This window comes from Bemisia tabaci, chromosome 5, assembly GCF_918797505.1.
Source record: "Bemisia tabaci chromosome 5, PGI_BMITA_v3".
Classification (NCBI taxonomy): Eukaryota; Metazoa; Arthropoda; class Insecta; order Hemiptera; family Aleyrodidae; genus Bemisia; species Bemisia tabaci.
In genome coordinates this window covers 43,152,257-43,167,508 of record NC_092797.1, presented here as the reverse complement: position 1 = coordinate 43,167,508, position 15,252 = coordinate 43,152,257, and the positions used below count along the sequence as shown (strand labels likewise).

The window sequence follows — 15,252 nt, the reverse complement described above, 5'->3', positions numbered from 1 at the left end:
TGAATTTCAATTATCCAGAACGATTTACTAATACTATTGTTCCGAACCGTCGTTTATTAAGCACGTGTTTGACTCAGTTTTTGCATAAATTTACTCAATTTCGCGGAAGAACGCTCATTTCTGTACATTCTATGCCATCATGGTTAGAGTTGGAATCTGCAGACTGGCAGTGAAATTTTGTGCGTTAGAAGTTGGTTAGAAGGGTGGCTGCACTTTTGGGCCCTAAGCCCTCCATGAAGCGATCTGTCCATACTCTCGCTATACAGGTACTCTAGTTCAGACAAATTCAAAATTGGTCCGATGGTTGCTGAGAATCGTTGCTGAATTTTGCGCGTGACGCGCAAAATTTAGGCATCGGGCCGATGCACAGTGGGGAAAAACGCCAATCTAGCCGCTCAAAAGTCCCTGTGTCAACGCTCTTGATTTTTATTCGTGTTTCTTGGGTTGAAAATGTAGCCAAAGGATAGGGGGACCCAAATTGAGGCAAGAAAATATTTTGTCAACCCCCCTTGGGCTATATTTTCGCCGCACAATATATGGCCCAATCCAAAGAGCTTGGTGGACCATCTTTTTACACCTACTTTTGGTTCACTTTACGTGAATTTTCTTAATTATCTGATTTTCTGCGTTGCGTTACACTTCTTTCAAAACAATCTAATCAATTATAACATCACTTAATGGCATTGTACACTGAAAAATTGAATGTTACGTACACTAAAAATATGAAGTTAAAAATTAGTAGATCTATTCAGTTTACAAGACAATAACATTTATTTTCATCGATACATGCGTTTTTTTGATACTAAGATACTTTTTGAATTGTGAAAAGACAATGAAATCAAACACTGAAACAGCATAAGAAAAGAAGAGGAAAAAAGAAATAAAGAAGAATCGAAAAATTAATGGAGAAAAAAGAAAGAAAAGATAGAAATTATAGCATTATAACTAAATAATTTTATAAACAACAAATAACAATAAACAACAAATAAGAATAATTTAAGAATAACTTAAACAATAATTATAACAATGAAAAGAAATAAAAGAAAAAAATATAAATGCAACAAAGCTGCGACTAAATCACAAAAGCTGCGACTTTTACCTACTTTTTTTGGCATACCATTGTCTGAATCTATAAAATGTGATAATTACCCGCAAGAATATTCACCTCCTCTCGTAGCCAGTGAAATTTTTCTTTTAATGTAATTTTTTGTGACTCTTATTTTGATTGCTAAATGTGTTCATGATGTTAATTATTCATCAAATTTATATGAGATTTAGTTGTACATTTTAATATACATGAATTTTGAATTTGAATATATTTCTTGAATTTCGGACGAAAACTGACTCTTGCTCTTCTTGATTATTCGTAGGTACTTCAAAAAAAGAAAAATAAAAAAAAAAAAAAAAAAAAAAAAAAAAAATACATTACAACCTCTTTAATTTAAAAAAACAACGGACCAGTGTCCGACACGTTCAATGCCTTTTCTCCCTGTCCAATAGTATTATTAGGACGCTTTTTACTTTATTTTCATCCTGCCATTTCTTATACCTCAAAATTATGGAAGTAGATTCCGAAAACAGATCGTGTTAATTGTATGCAGGTATACTTCGTTCAGTTATTCAACGTGGCAACCCCCCTCCCCTCCCTCCCTTCTCAAATAACCATCCAAAAATGAAGAATAGTAAAATCGTTGGTCGTTTTGGATGATTAATCATTAAATTAGTCACATGTATTATAGCTCAAGCTCCAAGCCAAATTGTCAAATAATTATTCCGGTATTTGAGCGTGAATTTGCTATTTTTCGCAAATTTACCATGTTTTAGTTAACGATGGAGTAAAACTGACTTCAGATTCGTGATCAGCGACCCAAAAAACATATAAAAACATGTATTGCATGCCAACAAAGGTGATACTCTAATTAATGCCGCCTAGATCTGGCTCTGGAACCATAATGTGCGCCGCGCCTAGTGCATCAAAAACGCCTCGACGCCGGGCCATTAATCTTCGTTTATCTCTCTGAACCGCAAAAAACCGCAAGATATCTCTACAGATTATGAAACTACATGAAATTCTGCGTCACCTAGTACAAGTCTGATATTGGTATTCGCCGGTATTTGATACATTCCAATCCTCTGAAGTTTAAAAACACAGATTTTTCAGAGCAGGTGTTAAAGAAATAGAAAATATAAGAAAAAATGATGAGGAAATAAAATAAATGATTTGATTTACTTCTCAGGGGCTCTGCCATGCTGGAAAACTATCAATTGCATAACCTGTTGCGTGAACACCATCAGTACGGAATACGCATTTGGTACGTCTTCCATCTGGGCTTCCAGTCTTACCTGTTTACGCTCACGGTTCATCATCAATTTTTTGATAACAAACAAGATTCTGGTGAATTTAATCACTGATTTGGTGTCAGTGGATAGCTGAGAATGAAATGCAGCCTCTGGTAGCTTTCTACCAAACACTTGAAATTACGACTTTTGAGCGGCTAGATTGGTCGTTTTCCCCACTGTGCGATGACTTCCACTTTCAAGCCACGTTCAGCTCCCACATTCAGCGTGTGATTGCGGTGTTAGCATTAAAGGCCACGGCCGCCATCTTGGATTTCGAAATTTTGATAATCTGACCGAAAATTCGAGTCTCCCATTGAAAAGTACCCCCTAAACACCGAGTTTCACGAATAAATCGATCGAACAGGAGCTGACTTAGCATAAGTTATTTCTCATCAAAAATGACGTTTTTGCGTTTCTTAGCACTTACAAGAATTAGCTATCATATGCCATTCACCATGAATTTTATCATGTTTCATATTCTATCAAATTGGATGCACTAAAGCCTAAATCTGCCGAGACAGAATAGGTAATACGATTTAGGAAGAGTATTATTTTTCTTAAGAAGAGGCTTGGTTGTCATAAATATGACAACAGTGAGGTAACAGCACTCAAGAGGCACCAAACAGAATTTGGTCACCGGTTCAATTTTAATAAGGTGGTAAATTTATTTAAAGAAGAGAAGTTATTTCCGAGGCTGGTCCTGGAAATGATCGAAATCCTCAAACATGGGGACTCATTGTGTAATTACCGCACTGACGTCAGCGGGCTTAGCGCAATATACCACTCAATTTTCAAAAGTCGGGTTTAGGTGGCGCCCCAGCGACACCTATCGGCTTTTTCTCAAACTTAATTGTTTCACCGATTAGTGCTGCCATCTGTGAGTGGATCGCGAACTAGCGTGTCGATCATTTTCGGTCATCGGTTGCTGGCATCGATGTGCCTTTATTGTTATCAATTTTTCCTAAGTAAAGTAAACAAACAAACTCTTTTCTTGGATCTCGGCCACCACCATGTACGGCTCAGGATTTTTCATCGTTTTTATTTTAAATTTTAATTGTTTCCGACTGAAAATGACTCAGTTTTGAGTCGAAACGTCTCGGTTTTATGTATTGTGTATTTTAGTCTTGTTTCCCGTTTTTCCCCCACTGTTTTTCCACAGTATCAAATGGAATATATCTGTTCACTGTGTTGAGCAATCAGATGCTGAAATTTATACTTTCCTAAATTTTTTATCACTTAAGTCTGAGTATGGAATCCTGCAGCTTTAACAAGGTTAAGTTTGAGGCATTCTTCATTTGGACCTGTGAATTTATCAACTTCACATATCACCTCAGAAGTCGGGTATGTTACCTACTTATGTTTTCAGTGGAAACTTCTGGTCCAGAATCAAGTGAGTTGTCTAGTTTACTTACCATAGGATAGGCTTATGTTACTTGAGTTTTACATCTACCATGCGTTTACATACCTACTGATGTAGTGGTGATTTTAATTGCATCACATCAAATGTGAGGTAATCCAAAGTATATGCTTGGCCTACAGTCAGCTTATGGAACTTAAATATTGGAATAAGGAGAGGCTCATCCATTTCAAAATGGGCTCACTAAGTGATCAAAAGTCTGCTTTGCTGTCTACTCAGTATGTGTTCGTGGAATCCACGAACACCTTAAATCTACTTTAGGTGTTCGTGGAGTCCACGAACCAAGTTTTCACAAATTACTCAAAGCTGTGCTTACGCATGACTTATGATAAGAACTTGCAACTTTTGAAGAAACCTTTAGACTTTTAAACTTGAACTTTTAAAAACTTGGAACTTGTACAAGCTTATGCACGGTGCCAAATTTACTCAGTTATTTGTAATTAAATTTGTGTTCGTGGAGTCCACGAACGTGGATAGTTTGAACACACTAATTTAAGATTTTTGTTCGTGGTGTCCATGAACTGTGGATAGAATGAAGCGTAATCAAATTCTACAGTCAATTCTGGTAGGGAAAGTTAAAAAGACAAATGAAGAGCTAGGTGCAAAAAGAGCATTTCTAGGTTGCGGTGTCTCAGATTCTCCGCTATAGTTTCATTCATTTTAATTAAAGCAAATGGATGGAATTCGTTGAAAATTTTACTAAATAATGTTTATGATTTTACAATGCTGAAAACGAAAAATTTCAGAAAATTCCCTGAATATTTTCCTCTCGATAATATAAATTGGTGGTGAAGATTTTGAGATTCCGCAACCACGAAACGGCCTTTCTACACCCACCAAGTCAAATGTGAGTGTGGCCCTTGGTCTTGTCAAATAAAAAGAAATACCGACCAAAATTTTCTCTTGAAATCCAAAATTTATTGATAGCATAAAAGGAAAAAAATTAACTTCTAATACTTACAATATTATGTACAAAAATCTGAATCAAAAGAATTTGGAAGTAGCTGTTGCGATACATGGAGCTCTCGGATGAAAGAAACGGGTAGAAGAAGTCCTGAGGAAGTTTTATCTCATAGACTGGGATCGCTGCAAATTTCTTAAAAGGGATCATGGTCGTGTCTGTGAATATAACTGAACCGGTCAGAGAAATACTACAAACTTTGAAGTGGCAAAATAAATTTTGGTTCTGGTTATTCAGAGACTGCCTATGAAAGTTTACGGACACTTGAAATATTTTTGCTTGAGGGTTTAAAACTGAACCTACAAACGCATAAAAAATATTCAGCCGGATTCCTGCAATGAGACTGTCACAATCTTGCTTTTGTTGCTCTTGCAGGATGATAGGAACCCAATCTGTAAGCTCTCCGCTAGGATCGCCATAAGAGGAGATAAAGAGGTTTACTGCATTATCGCTGATGTTGGTGCCAAGTAGATTTTCCATGATCTAGAATTAAAAAATGTGATTTTACAAAAGAGGTAAGAAAGTAGAAAGACCATGGGCGAAAATAAGTGGTAGAATTACTGTTGTACGAATTCTAATCAAATCTACTTGAGAAGAAGAAAATCTTTCTATTTGAGATGAAAATCATTATATTAGAATTGATGATAACTGATATTGATGAACAAGAAAAGTAAAAAACCAAATTATGCTCGGATTGTTAGGGTTATGAAAGATGCTCTTTTTAGGAGTCATTTTGAGCCATTCTCCTGGGAGAGATTTGCTCACCAATGTACATATCGACGGTGAAACTACCAAACCACGTATCTCGGTTTGTGACGTCGCAGACTTCCTGTCATACTTTATTTTTTAAATGAAAAACTACTTAACGTCCAGTCTTGAAAATTTCTGTGATTTTTCCTCTTTGTGCGGAGAAAATTCTGTGAAAATTTCAAGGAATGATATTGATTTGGTCTACTTCAAAAAAATAAAATGTGAGCGTAGATTTTTAAACACCGCAAACGAGATACGTGGTTTGGTAGTTTCACCGTCGATATATAAATTTAAATTCTTTGGACATACTTTAATTTGATAAAACTCCTTCATAAAGTAAAAATCATAGTTTCAGGTGGAAAATGTTTACATCACTTGCAACTGCATTGATATTAAAATAATTATGCAAGAGACCATGTTTCGAGCTTGTAAAATAGCACTTGCAGTGCAAATTTGGAGCAATATGATCACTGAATTTTATGATGAGGGGATAACAAAGTTCTAATCAATAAATGAAACTGCTTTCTCCTGATACCAAAAACATTGGGGGTAGGTTATTCAAGCAGCATAAAGACAAAAGTGAAACACCCACCTTTAAATTTAAATTTGAACAACCATCTACTGAGTACAGACTATCCTCTGGAAATGCGTATTGACAGGAAGTTTGGAAATTAGTCCCAAACAGAATGTTCATCCTTTCAGTTTTGTGGCACATCAGTTTGTCATCCGCTTTGAGCAAGCTGATCCAACGTTTAGATTCCAGCTGATATTGAATGATTGTTTTATTCATCTCCGCTGTTGAATTAATAATAATTTTGGAGCCTGATATTAAAGGTTTTCTAACTAAATAGCCTGGGAACCCACTTCTCTCTAGTGTTGAATTTGCCTGATTCAGCCACTTGAAAGTTACTTTGAAGTTCTGGAAAAATGAGGAGGGCGAGGAAGATGATACTGTGACGTTTTGCAAGCGAAGGAGTGCTTTGACTCTGTTTATTCCTGCCGAGCCGTTATGGTATATTTCAAAATTCAAGGAAAGAATAACGTTATGACAGATTCTTTCACTGCGATTATAATAGTTGTTGATTGGGCCTGTCAGATTTCGACAGATGCTGTCTGATCCGCATAGGAACGGCTCCACTGGAACACAGTATGTCTTATTGCAACTCTGAAACAGAAAGTATTAGATACAAAAGAGAGTGGAATAAAAGTTGATAAGCTTGAACAGGGTTGTTTGAAGGGATTCTTATTGGTGAGCTGTCCAATGGGCTAACTTTGGTAGCGCAACTAGTAGAACTTATAAAATGACAAGAGCCAACATCCTCTTCTTTAAAAAGTCCAACTACAATTGGTAAGGATGCACTTAGTGTTAGTATGTATTTCTTAACAGAACTTATATGATTGCTTACTAAAACTAAAAGCCTCTGAGACAACCCTTGAGTGCTGATACATATCCTGATATGCATTCTTTACATACGAATGTATCTACTTTACAACATTTTCATCCTGAAACCACCAATTTTTCCCTCCTTTTGATTTTATATGACAATCCCTTGATCTTAGAAAGTTTTGGGTGATACACGAATGCAGTTTTCGAAACTCATAAGCGCCAACACGCCTAAGAAATCGGTCATCGGTCGCGCAAACGTGGCCCCCAAAAATTGCCCCCCTCCCCCCACAGAAAGTATCCTAATTTTTATGTTAGGTGATTTTTCGAAATTTCTCGTAAGTTACAGCTGCTTGTTCTGTAACTAAAACATCTTGCATCTAATTTTTCACTGAATGCGCCGTGATATTTTGGCGAAAAGTCAATTTGGCCCATAAAAAATCTTCAATGGCCCCTAAAAATTGAGCTTGATGAGCCCCATGGCTCCTGAAACTCAAAGATGAGTTTCAAACACTGCACAAATGAGTGCGATTAAGGTAAGAACTTACCTCAAAATCAGAGCCATTGATGAGAGCAGGCGATTTGAGAAAGCTGACATTCTTGAAGAATAATTCTGCATTGTGAACACTTGATAAGCACTCTTCCTCATTTGAGATTAAATGTTTACAAGAGCTGGACCACTCCTCCAAAAAAATCAGCTCTTTCTTGCTTTTGCAAAATGATGATATTGTACGAGTGGGTAAACCTGGAATAAGCAACGAAATTCAATTAATTTGAACTGCAACCATCACATCAGTTACAAAGTAAATAAGCAGTACAGATTAGTCTTTCAATATCGTATTGTAACAACCTAAAAACTTCAAGAGATTTTATAAATCCAACCCCAATCATTTGAGCACAGGTGCCTTCATGCGGATCCTGATAAGCATATTGAATCTATGACATGTCTAATAGTTCGAAAAACGGTTGTTTCGGTTTCCAGATTTAATTCCATACTTCTGTTTCAGCATGCTTAGGCCAAGAATAATTATTGGGAAAGAGCAAGTAAAAAAGTGAGCACTATTTCATCAGTTTAATTTCAGCCTGCATAAGTTTCTGACTAAGATTATCTTTTTTAAACACAACTCACGGAGATACAACAACATTTCTACACTCTACACTAGTCAGTAATAAAAAAGTCAGGATAAGTAAAAATAGTTGGGGATACATTTTCTTCTTATTACACGCTTTTTGGTGCAGCTAAATTGTGATTATATAACCTTTAATAAATTAATACAGTCAGAGAAAATTTTGGACTCATAGAAAACAACATAAAAATAACGCAAAGCCAATGGGAAAAAAAAATTGGCATTAAGTTTCAGGTTTTCCTGGTCTGGTTTGCAGAAGAATGAAAAAAGATATTGCGCTCAACAGGAATCTTTTCCTCACTTAGGTACTTGATTTCTCCGGCGCAATTAGGTACCTCAGTGCTAAGTGAAAATACACCAAAAAGTAGAGAGCAATGGAAATGGAGAGCAAAAAAAAAAAAATCCAGGTTGGACTTTCCCTTTCTTCTTTTCCACTCCATGATTTTATGATTAAAAAATGGAGAGAAAGTGACTCGGGAGAAAAATACTCACTCCATGGATAGATATTAGATGTGTTTTTGACAGCCCAAAGATAAGACCCATGTCTGTAGCCTTCATCAGGGATGGATTTTTTAAAAACGGATACCTCAATATCAGGCCACGAGTACTGATTTGTCAGTCGCAGGAGTCTCTTCATTTGATTTGGATCCTTCACAGTCTGAAATGAAAAAATACTATCGTTGAGAGAAAAAACAGGAGAACACCATAAAAATCCTCGGTTGCCACAACTTGTAGGATGAGTTTCATTTTCTGGTCAAGAAATTGATTGAAGCTACTCAGAGGGTACAGCAGATAAATTGCAGATGCAAATTGCCATGTTTTCATAACTGTGCGACTTGCATTGGTTTTTACGTATGTAGATGGTTATGATCCATTTTCACAGAGCTCTTTGGCACTCTGCAACGCCTAATCCCTATAGTTACCAATCCCCCCGAGGCCCTTCAGAGAGCTGACACTCCTTTCTTTCTTGCACAACCCTCTCGCTTCTTATTCCCTTCGTCTCTTCCCGCTTGATTGGATTCCACCTTGGAAAAATCTGATCAACATCTTCGAAGCATCTTAAGCTGAAAATGGCTATCTATTATGTTTTTGGCGATAATATATACCTCTTACCTGAACATTGTAATAATAAGATTTGGCCGGAAAATTTTCTGCCAAAATGCAAAATAAGCCTGAATTCACTTCTTTTTGAATCTTGAACTGTGTGTTATTTCTGTAGATGAATTGAGTGGCATAGCAGTATCTTGAGTCGAAGGAGTAATTAGCTTGCAGGTAACATGATGAAAAAACAGCGCGTTCAAAAGTTGAACAGTCAGGGTCGCAACAGCAATTCAAATCACAAGTGCCTTTCTGTCAAAAATAAAAAGACAACTTTAGAGAGTGGAAAAATTTAGGGGGAAAATGCATCTGCAGACGCACAAAAAATTGTGAGGATAAACAATCAACTACACTGATGAGATGAACCTTTTTATTTCAAATTTATGGTGTTTTTATATTTTGAAACCCACTGAAAAGATTCATTTCTCTGCATTGGATTTGCAAACACAGTTTGTGTATTTTGAGCTCCTAATTTTTCCACGTCACTTTTTCACAAATTTAAAATAAAAATATCATGCAATAGATTTGACATAATAAAGAATGAAATTTTGAAAAGTCAAGGAATCCATATTTAGGACTTTGATTCACATTCTTGGAGCAAAATGTAAATATATTACTGAAGTAACAAAAATAGTAAAACTTGAAGAACAATATGTAAAAATTAATTACTGAATCTTAATTCTGAAGAACAGTAAAAGTACCATTTATAGAAAAAATTGTTTCAGACTCCACTCAACTTTATTGCTCCCTTATCTGCGCTTTAAGAGAAGAAAAAACACTAAAAGTGTGGGTAGCAAGTGGAATAATCTTGGGTCTGCATTATTTCGCAGAAAAATCTAAGCCAAAAAAACCCCAAAATAAGGATTAAAGTTAGGTAAAAAATTATCTCTAATGAGTTTCGGTGCGAGACTAAGGGAAGAGGAGGTTCAGCGCAGGTAAATGTATTAAAATACTAAGCTTGAATCCACCTTGCATATCCGTGGCAGTTTTGCTTTTTTTGAGCTGCGGTCAGTTGCCAATCGGTGGTTGGGTAAATCAAATACGATCTTTCTTGCAGTGAAAGAAAAAATATTTAAGTACCTATACAAATAATGTGAAAAATTTCTCTTACCTTCAAGTCACAAGAACAATCTGAACTGGGTATGGAAGTAGTTGATGTGGAGTCGGTCCAAATGGTTGAGTTTTTGTGGGTTACAGAGAAAGGCGATTCGGTTGATTTTGTTGCAGGTGTTGGTGTCGTTTGAGGTAAGGATATTGAGGCATTCACTCCTTGTGGTTCTAGTTTTACTGTTGTTGTTGTAGTTGCTGATGGTGGCTCTATTGATTCTTCGATTTTTGATATTTTTACCTTTTCAGTAGAGGAAATATCAGTCTCGTGGATCTCTTTCAAAGATTTTGATTCAATAGTCGTTGTTGAATCATCTTTCAGAACGCCAGGTTTCTCTGTTGTGATTGAAAATTTCAATGACTCAGTAGTTTTTTCAACTGCAGTGGTTTTGTCAGAAATCGATGATCCAGGTAATATTGTGGTGGTATTGACTTCAGCAACAATATTTGATGTTGTCAATTTAAACGCTACTGAAGAGTTAGAGCTTAGCTCATCAGCTGTAGAAAATTTAGAAACTAACGAGGCAAAAATTATGAGAATTAAGAGGCTAATCCAAACAGGCTTCATGATCATTTTGTGAATATATTTTCAGTCTCTAATTTCTAATTTTTAATTTTTACGGATGCATAAGTTGACTTATCAATATTTTAAATATTAAATATAATCCAGGTACAAGATTCACAACATGACGTGACAAAAAAACTTTAATATATTGTAGTTATCTTTTTGGCCGATTCTATTTTCATGTATTGGTATTATATTGCTTTAGATCCTTCTTGTTCAAAATTCCACTCCATACTTCTCAAAGTTGCGTAATACAAGACCAAGTTCAATATGAACGATACCCATCGCTTCAGTTTGTAATTTATAGCGATCTAATCCAGTGTAGACAACATCTGGCATCCTCAGTTGTGCTCCACCTCCGAGAAAATACTGTGTAATTTGATCCCTAATTCCACCTGTAGAATAGAAAGATTATTTTTAAATGAGTATTTAGAGTTTAGGTACAGACAGATCAATTTGTGACTTCAAAGGCTGATAATGAATTGGTAGTTTCTCAGACAAAAGAACGTAATTCTATTCCTGGGTTGAAAAATTAATGCAAAGAATTAAATTTTTACAAGAGTATGACAGTGCAAATTCTGCTCAGGATTCTGCTGATTTTTGCGCGTAATCAGAGGATAAATCTATCATATTATCAATTTAAAATGCCCACCAGTTGCCCGTTTAAAATGCAATTTACGAATGTAAATTTTGCAGGGCTGAAATGTAGATACATTCTTTTGTTGGGAAATCAACTAATAATTAGTTTGGGTCCATGAATATTATAAACATAAAAAAAGTGTAAGCTCATTAGAATTCCATTGTTCTCAGGACGTCCTGCAAAATCCGAAAAGGAGAGTTAAACACAAATTAAACAATCAACTAGCAGTTACAAGACTAGAAGAGGAGAATTTACTTTGAAAGTTCGGTTCCAAGGGATAAATATCTGTATCGTTTCTGAGTCACTTCCTCCAAGAATATTTCACATGGTTTTTGGTAATGCTGATACTGTTTGGAAAATTTGATTGATGGATCAAATCATCCCTTGTAAATTATAATACTACCTTGAGCAAGAGGAAAAATAAGAAAAGTAAAAAAAGGATTACAATCACTTATTAAGAGCAAAATGGCAGAAAAGAGTTTTCCTCACCGACAGGTCTCCAGGTTGGACAGTCAATCAGATGTGTGCCAGGAGACGTGGGTATATTGCAAAACCCATAGCCATAAATTTCCCGCCTACCAAATTTATCGTAGTGATACACTTGAACATGCAGCTTTGGCCAACCTATTAAATTCCAAAAAAAATCAAATTGAAAAACTTAGGATGACTGCTAATAAAATGTATACCATGAAGGGAAGAACAAAAAAAACCTTCAGGTACGGCTACCATCTACTTGGCACCTTGACAAAAATACTTACACAAAGATAGATTTCAATAAAATCTGTATAACTAGATATCAGAGCAGAGATTTTTCTTTTTCTGATCTTCGGTCATACGAATCCGTATTGTTTTTAATGTGTTTTGAATCTTTGTTAGATTGAGAATGATCAAGCAGTCAGCTGAACTGTCTTATGTTCATATTTTATATTTTAGCCTAGTTCCCCTGTATTCTACTATATTTCATCGTAGTCCTGTTGTCGAGTCATGGGCTACTTGTGTCTTTTGTCAACTAAATCCAGAAACTCTAATTGCCAAGAATATTTTTATTTTATGAGGAATTTGATATCGATAGGTTAAAATGATGGCAATTTTACAGTGCGCATTTTGTCTCTTAAATGAAAAACAATTCAAATTTGTCTAGATAGTTTTGGGAGCCTTCATCTTCCACCACAATATTTTATTCACAGCAGCAAAAAGCAAGGATTTCTCAAGGATAGAAAATGTATAAAAGCTACTCATCAGACGATTAACGACAAGAGCTACCATGAGCGAGAATTCCCACCTTGAATTCCTTTAGTAGCAAAATGAACATCTACAGGATGACACCACCAAGTATATTCATCATAAATTGGATCATCGACTTGCGTCTGGCCTTCTTTGTCACCTTCAATCAGTTTCCAATTGGGCCCTAAAATTCAAAAGCAAAAAAAAAAAATAAAACTGTGATGTCTATGATAAAAGGATATTTTAAGTTCCAAAAATAAATAAGAAAGTGTTACAATTACAGAGAATAAATCAGAGAAGATGCCATATTGTGCAAAGAAACTTTGTAGGTACCTGTATTCACAAAAAGTTCATTGGCCCAAGACCCACACCTCTACATGGAAATCGTGGAAACTTTTCATAATTTACGAGGGGCGTTCAATAAATAAGTATCCCCCCTCTCTAAAATCCATTAGAATGGACCAATTTTAAAAAACTTGGGCTCAAAATCTTCCTTAGGATATTTTGAGTTCAACAAAACAAACCGCAACAAAATCGGACTATGTGCGGCCGAACGCGAGCCGTTTGAACGCGCCGAGGTGCTCGACGCTCCCGCCGAATCTGCGAGGATTTGAAGTCCGCTACAGGAGAAGAGCTTCTCTGCCAAAGCCTCAGTCGTTCATCACTGACGAAAAATCAAAGAAATTTTTGTAGAATAAGGGGCTTACCTCACTTCTCCACATAACCAGCTCGATCCAAGCAAGTCTGATACTGAGACTAAGACTAAGAGAACAGCTTTTGGATGCCTCGTGCGTGGAAGTCTTTCAGCTGACCGCGGATGAAAGAGTGGACGGCTTGTTTGACCTCTTCCACAGATTCAAAATTAACTCTCCGAGTTCAGATTTTAGGAACGGGAATAAATGGTGGTCTGGTTTGCCATTTATTATCGTTTCTGAAATCTGAATTCGGAGGAGTTAATTTTGAATCTGTGGAAGAGGTCAAACAAGCCGTCCACTCTTTCATCCGCGGTCAGCTGAAAGACTTCCACGCACGAGGCATCCAAAAGCTGTTCTCTTAGTCTTAGTCTCAGTATCAGACTTGCTTGGATCGAGCTGGTTATGTGGAGAAGTGAGGTAAGCCCCTTATTCTACAAAAATTTCTTTGATTTTTCGTCAGTGATGAACGACTGAGGCTTTGGCAGAGAAGCTCTTCTCCTGTAGCGGACTTCAAATCCTCGCAGATTCGGCGGGAGCGTCGAGCACCTCGGCGCGTTCAAACGGCTCGCGTTCGGCCGCACATAGTCCGATTTTGTTGCGGTTTGTTTTGTTGAACTCAAAATATCCTAAGGAAGATTTTGAGCCCAAGTTTTTTTAAAATTGGTCCATTCTTATGGATTTTAGAGAGGGGGGATACTTACTTATTGAACGCCCCTCGTATTTCTTCTGTTTCTAAAAAATATAAATGTGTTTCTGAATTCTGTTTTGCATTTCCCAAATGCTATGGCAAATTTTACTTGGGAAATTGAAGAAAATGCAAATACAGACATATTTGTTTGGAAGAGAGATATAAAAAATCAAAAGTATCAACAAAGCTGAAATCCTGTAAAAACTATGTACTCTTGCAGGCAACAAATATTTATATCAAGTACCTACCAGTATGTATACTCCATTTACAGAACAAGCAAGTTTTTGGAAATTGGCTAGCACACTTGATTTGCCCGATGATATGGACTTCTGCCATGAAAAGCTGTTGTAAAGAGCTGTAGCCGAATACATTAAACTAGCAATCAACTTTAATGTACGTTGAATAAAATACGGAGAAAAATTCTTATCTTCAGAAGTGACGAAGATAATGATTATGCCAAACGGTCCATACACGGAGTCAACTTTATAAACGAGAAAATGCTCCTTTCAGTTTCAAGACTGGATGAAAGTAAGGATCCAGTCTATAAATTTTTTTGGGAAAAAAATGGCAGTGTTATTTAACTATATTGTTGATGCACATCTAAGTACATTAGATCATAGTAGCAGAAAAATTTGATGTCACACAGAAATGGACCTTTCGGGTATTAAAATAAATATTTGTACTAATGTGAATGAAAAAATCACAAAAGTGTAGCATAACAGTAAAATACTGTGGTAAAACTAAACATATAGAGAGTAAAAGATACTGGCATGCCGGCGCTTGAAAAAGTTTTTACTGCAGATAATTCATGCAAAGAAACTCAGATCGCCGTTTGATGTGTTTACTAACAGAATGCACGGTTGTCATAGCAACAAAGGTAGCGCTGCCGTTGGCGCGCTCTGCGTCAACGGGATACGAAATGCCGCGAAATTTGAACACGCGCTAGAAGCCTGAGCACCCATGCTCGACCGCGCCGCCCGTATGCGTGGAATAGCACCGTTTTCGCGTCTTTCAGCTGTTCTTTAACTTGAAAAAAATCACTCCATCTCGCACTATGTAACAAGGTGGAGAATTGGTGCTGGGTTCACACCATTTCGCGGGGAAAACAAAGCCAAAAAGTTCCAAAAATTATAATCAGAGTAAAAAATAATTGTTTTAACTCTAGTGAGTACCAGTACAAAACTGAGGGGGGAGAGTGTTCAGCTCAGGCAGTTTGCATTGGAATATTAAGTTGGAGTCACGCCGAGAGATCTACA

The 15,252-nt window shown here is 36.5% G+C and overlaps 2 protein-coding genes across 2 annotated transcripts; both read right to left on the bottom strand.

Annotated features, from left to right (window-relative positions):
* Positions 1-4,653: 4,653 nt before the first annotated feature.
* On the bottom strand, positions 4,654-10,760 carry LOC109031467 (tectonic-1). The gene is made up of 6 exons (XM_019042987.2): positions 10,189-10,760; positions 9,093-9,329; positions 8,472-8,637; positions 7,401-7,597; positions 6,061-6,633; positions 4,654-5,201 (listed from the first exon to the last, which is right to left on the bottom strand). The coding sequence occupies exons 1-6, from the start codon at positions 10,756-10,758 to the stop codon at positions 4,701-4,703; spliced, it is 2,244 nt and encodes a 747-aa protein (XP_018898532.2). The 5' UTR covers positions 10,759-10,760; the 3' UTR covers positions 4,654-4,700.
* Positions 10,761-10,914: 154 nt separating this feature from the next.
* Positions 10,915-14,535, bottom strand: LOC109031485 (B9 domain-containing protein 2). The gene is made up of 4 exons (XM_019043012.2): positions 14,245-14,535; positions 12,672-12,797; positions 11,879-12,013; positions 10,915-11,144 (listed from the first exon to the last, which is right to left on the bottom strand). The coding sequence occupies exons 1-4, from the start codon at positions 14,330-14,332 to the stop codon at positions 10,966-10,968; spliced, it is 528 nt and encodes a 175-aa protein (XP_018898557.2). The 5' UTR covers positions 14,333-14,535; the 3' UTR covers positions 10,915-10,965.
* Between the last annotated feature and the right edge of the window lie 717 nt (positions 14,536-15,252).

Excerpts from the sequence above, each read along its gene's own strand:
- LOC109031467 (XM_019042987.2), bottom strand. The coding sequence starts at position 10,758 with ATGATCATGAAGCCTGTTTGGATTAGCCTCTTAATTCTCATAATTTTT. Across the intron at positions 8,638-9,092 it reads CTTATTATTACAATGTTCAG|ACTGTGAAGGATCCAAATCA; the intron begins GTAAGAGGTATA and ends TTTTCATTTCAG. Across the intron at positions 6,634-7,400 it reads TCAATGGCTCTGATTTTGAG|AGTTGCAATAAGACATACTG; the intron begins GTAAGTTCTTAC and ends TTTCTGTTTCAG.
- LOC109031485 (XM_019043012.2), bottom strand. The coding sequence starts at position 14,332 with ATGGCAGAAGTCCATATCATCGGGCAAATCAAGTGTGCTAGCCAATTT. Across the intron at positions 12,014-12,671 it reads TGCTACTAAAGGAATTCAAG|GTTGGCCAAAGCTGCATGTT; the intron begins GTGGGAATTCTC and ends GGAATTTAATAG. Across the intron at positions 11,145-11,878 it reads TCCAACCTGGAGACCTGTCG|GTGGAATTAGGGATCAAATT; the intron begins GTGAGGAAAACT and ends TCTATTCTACAG.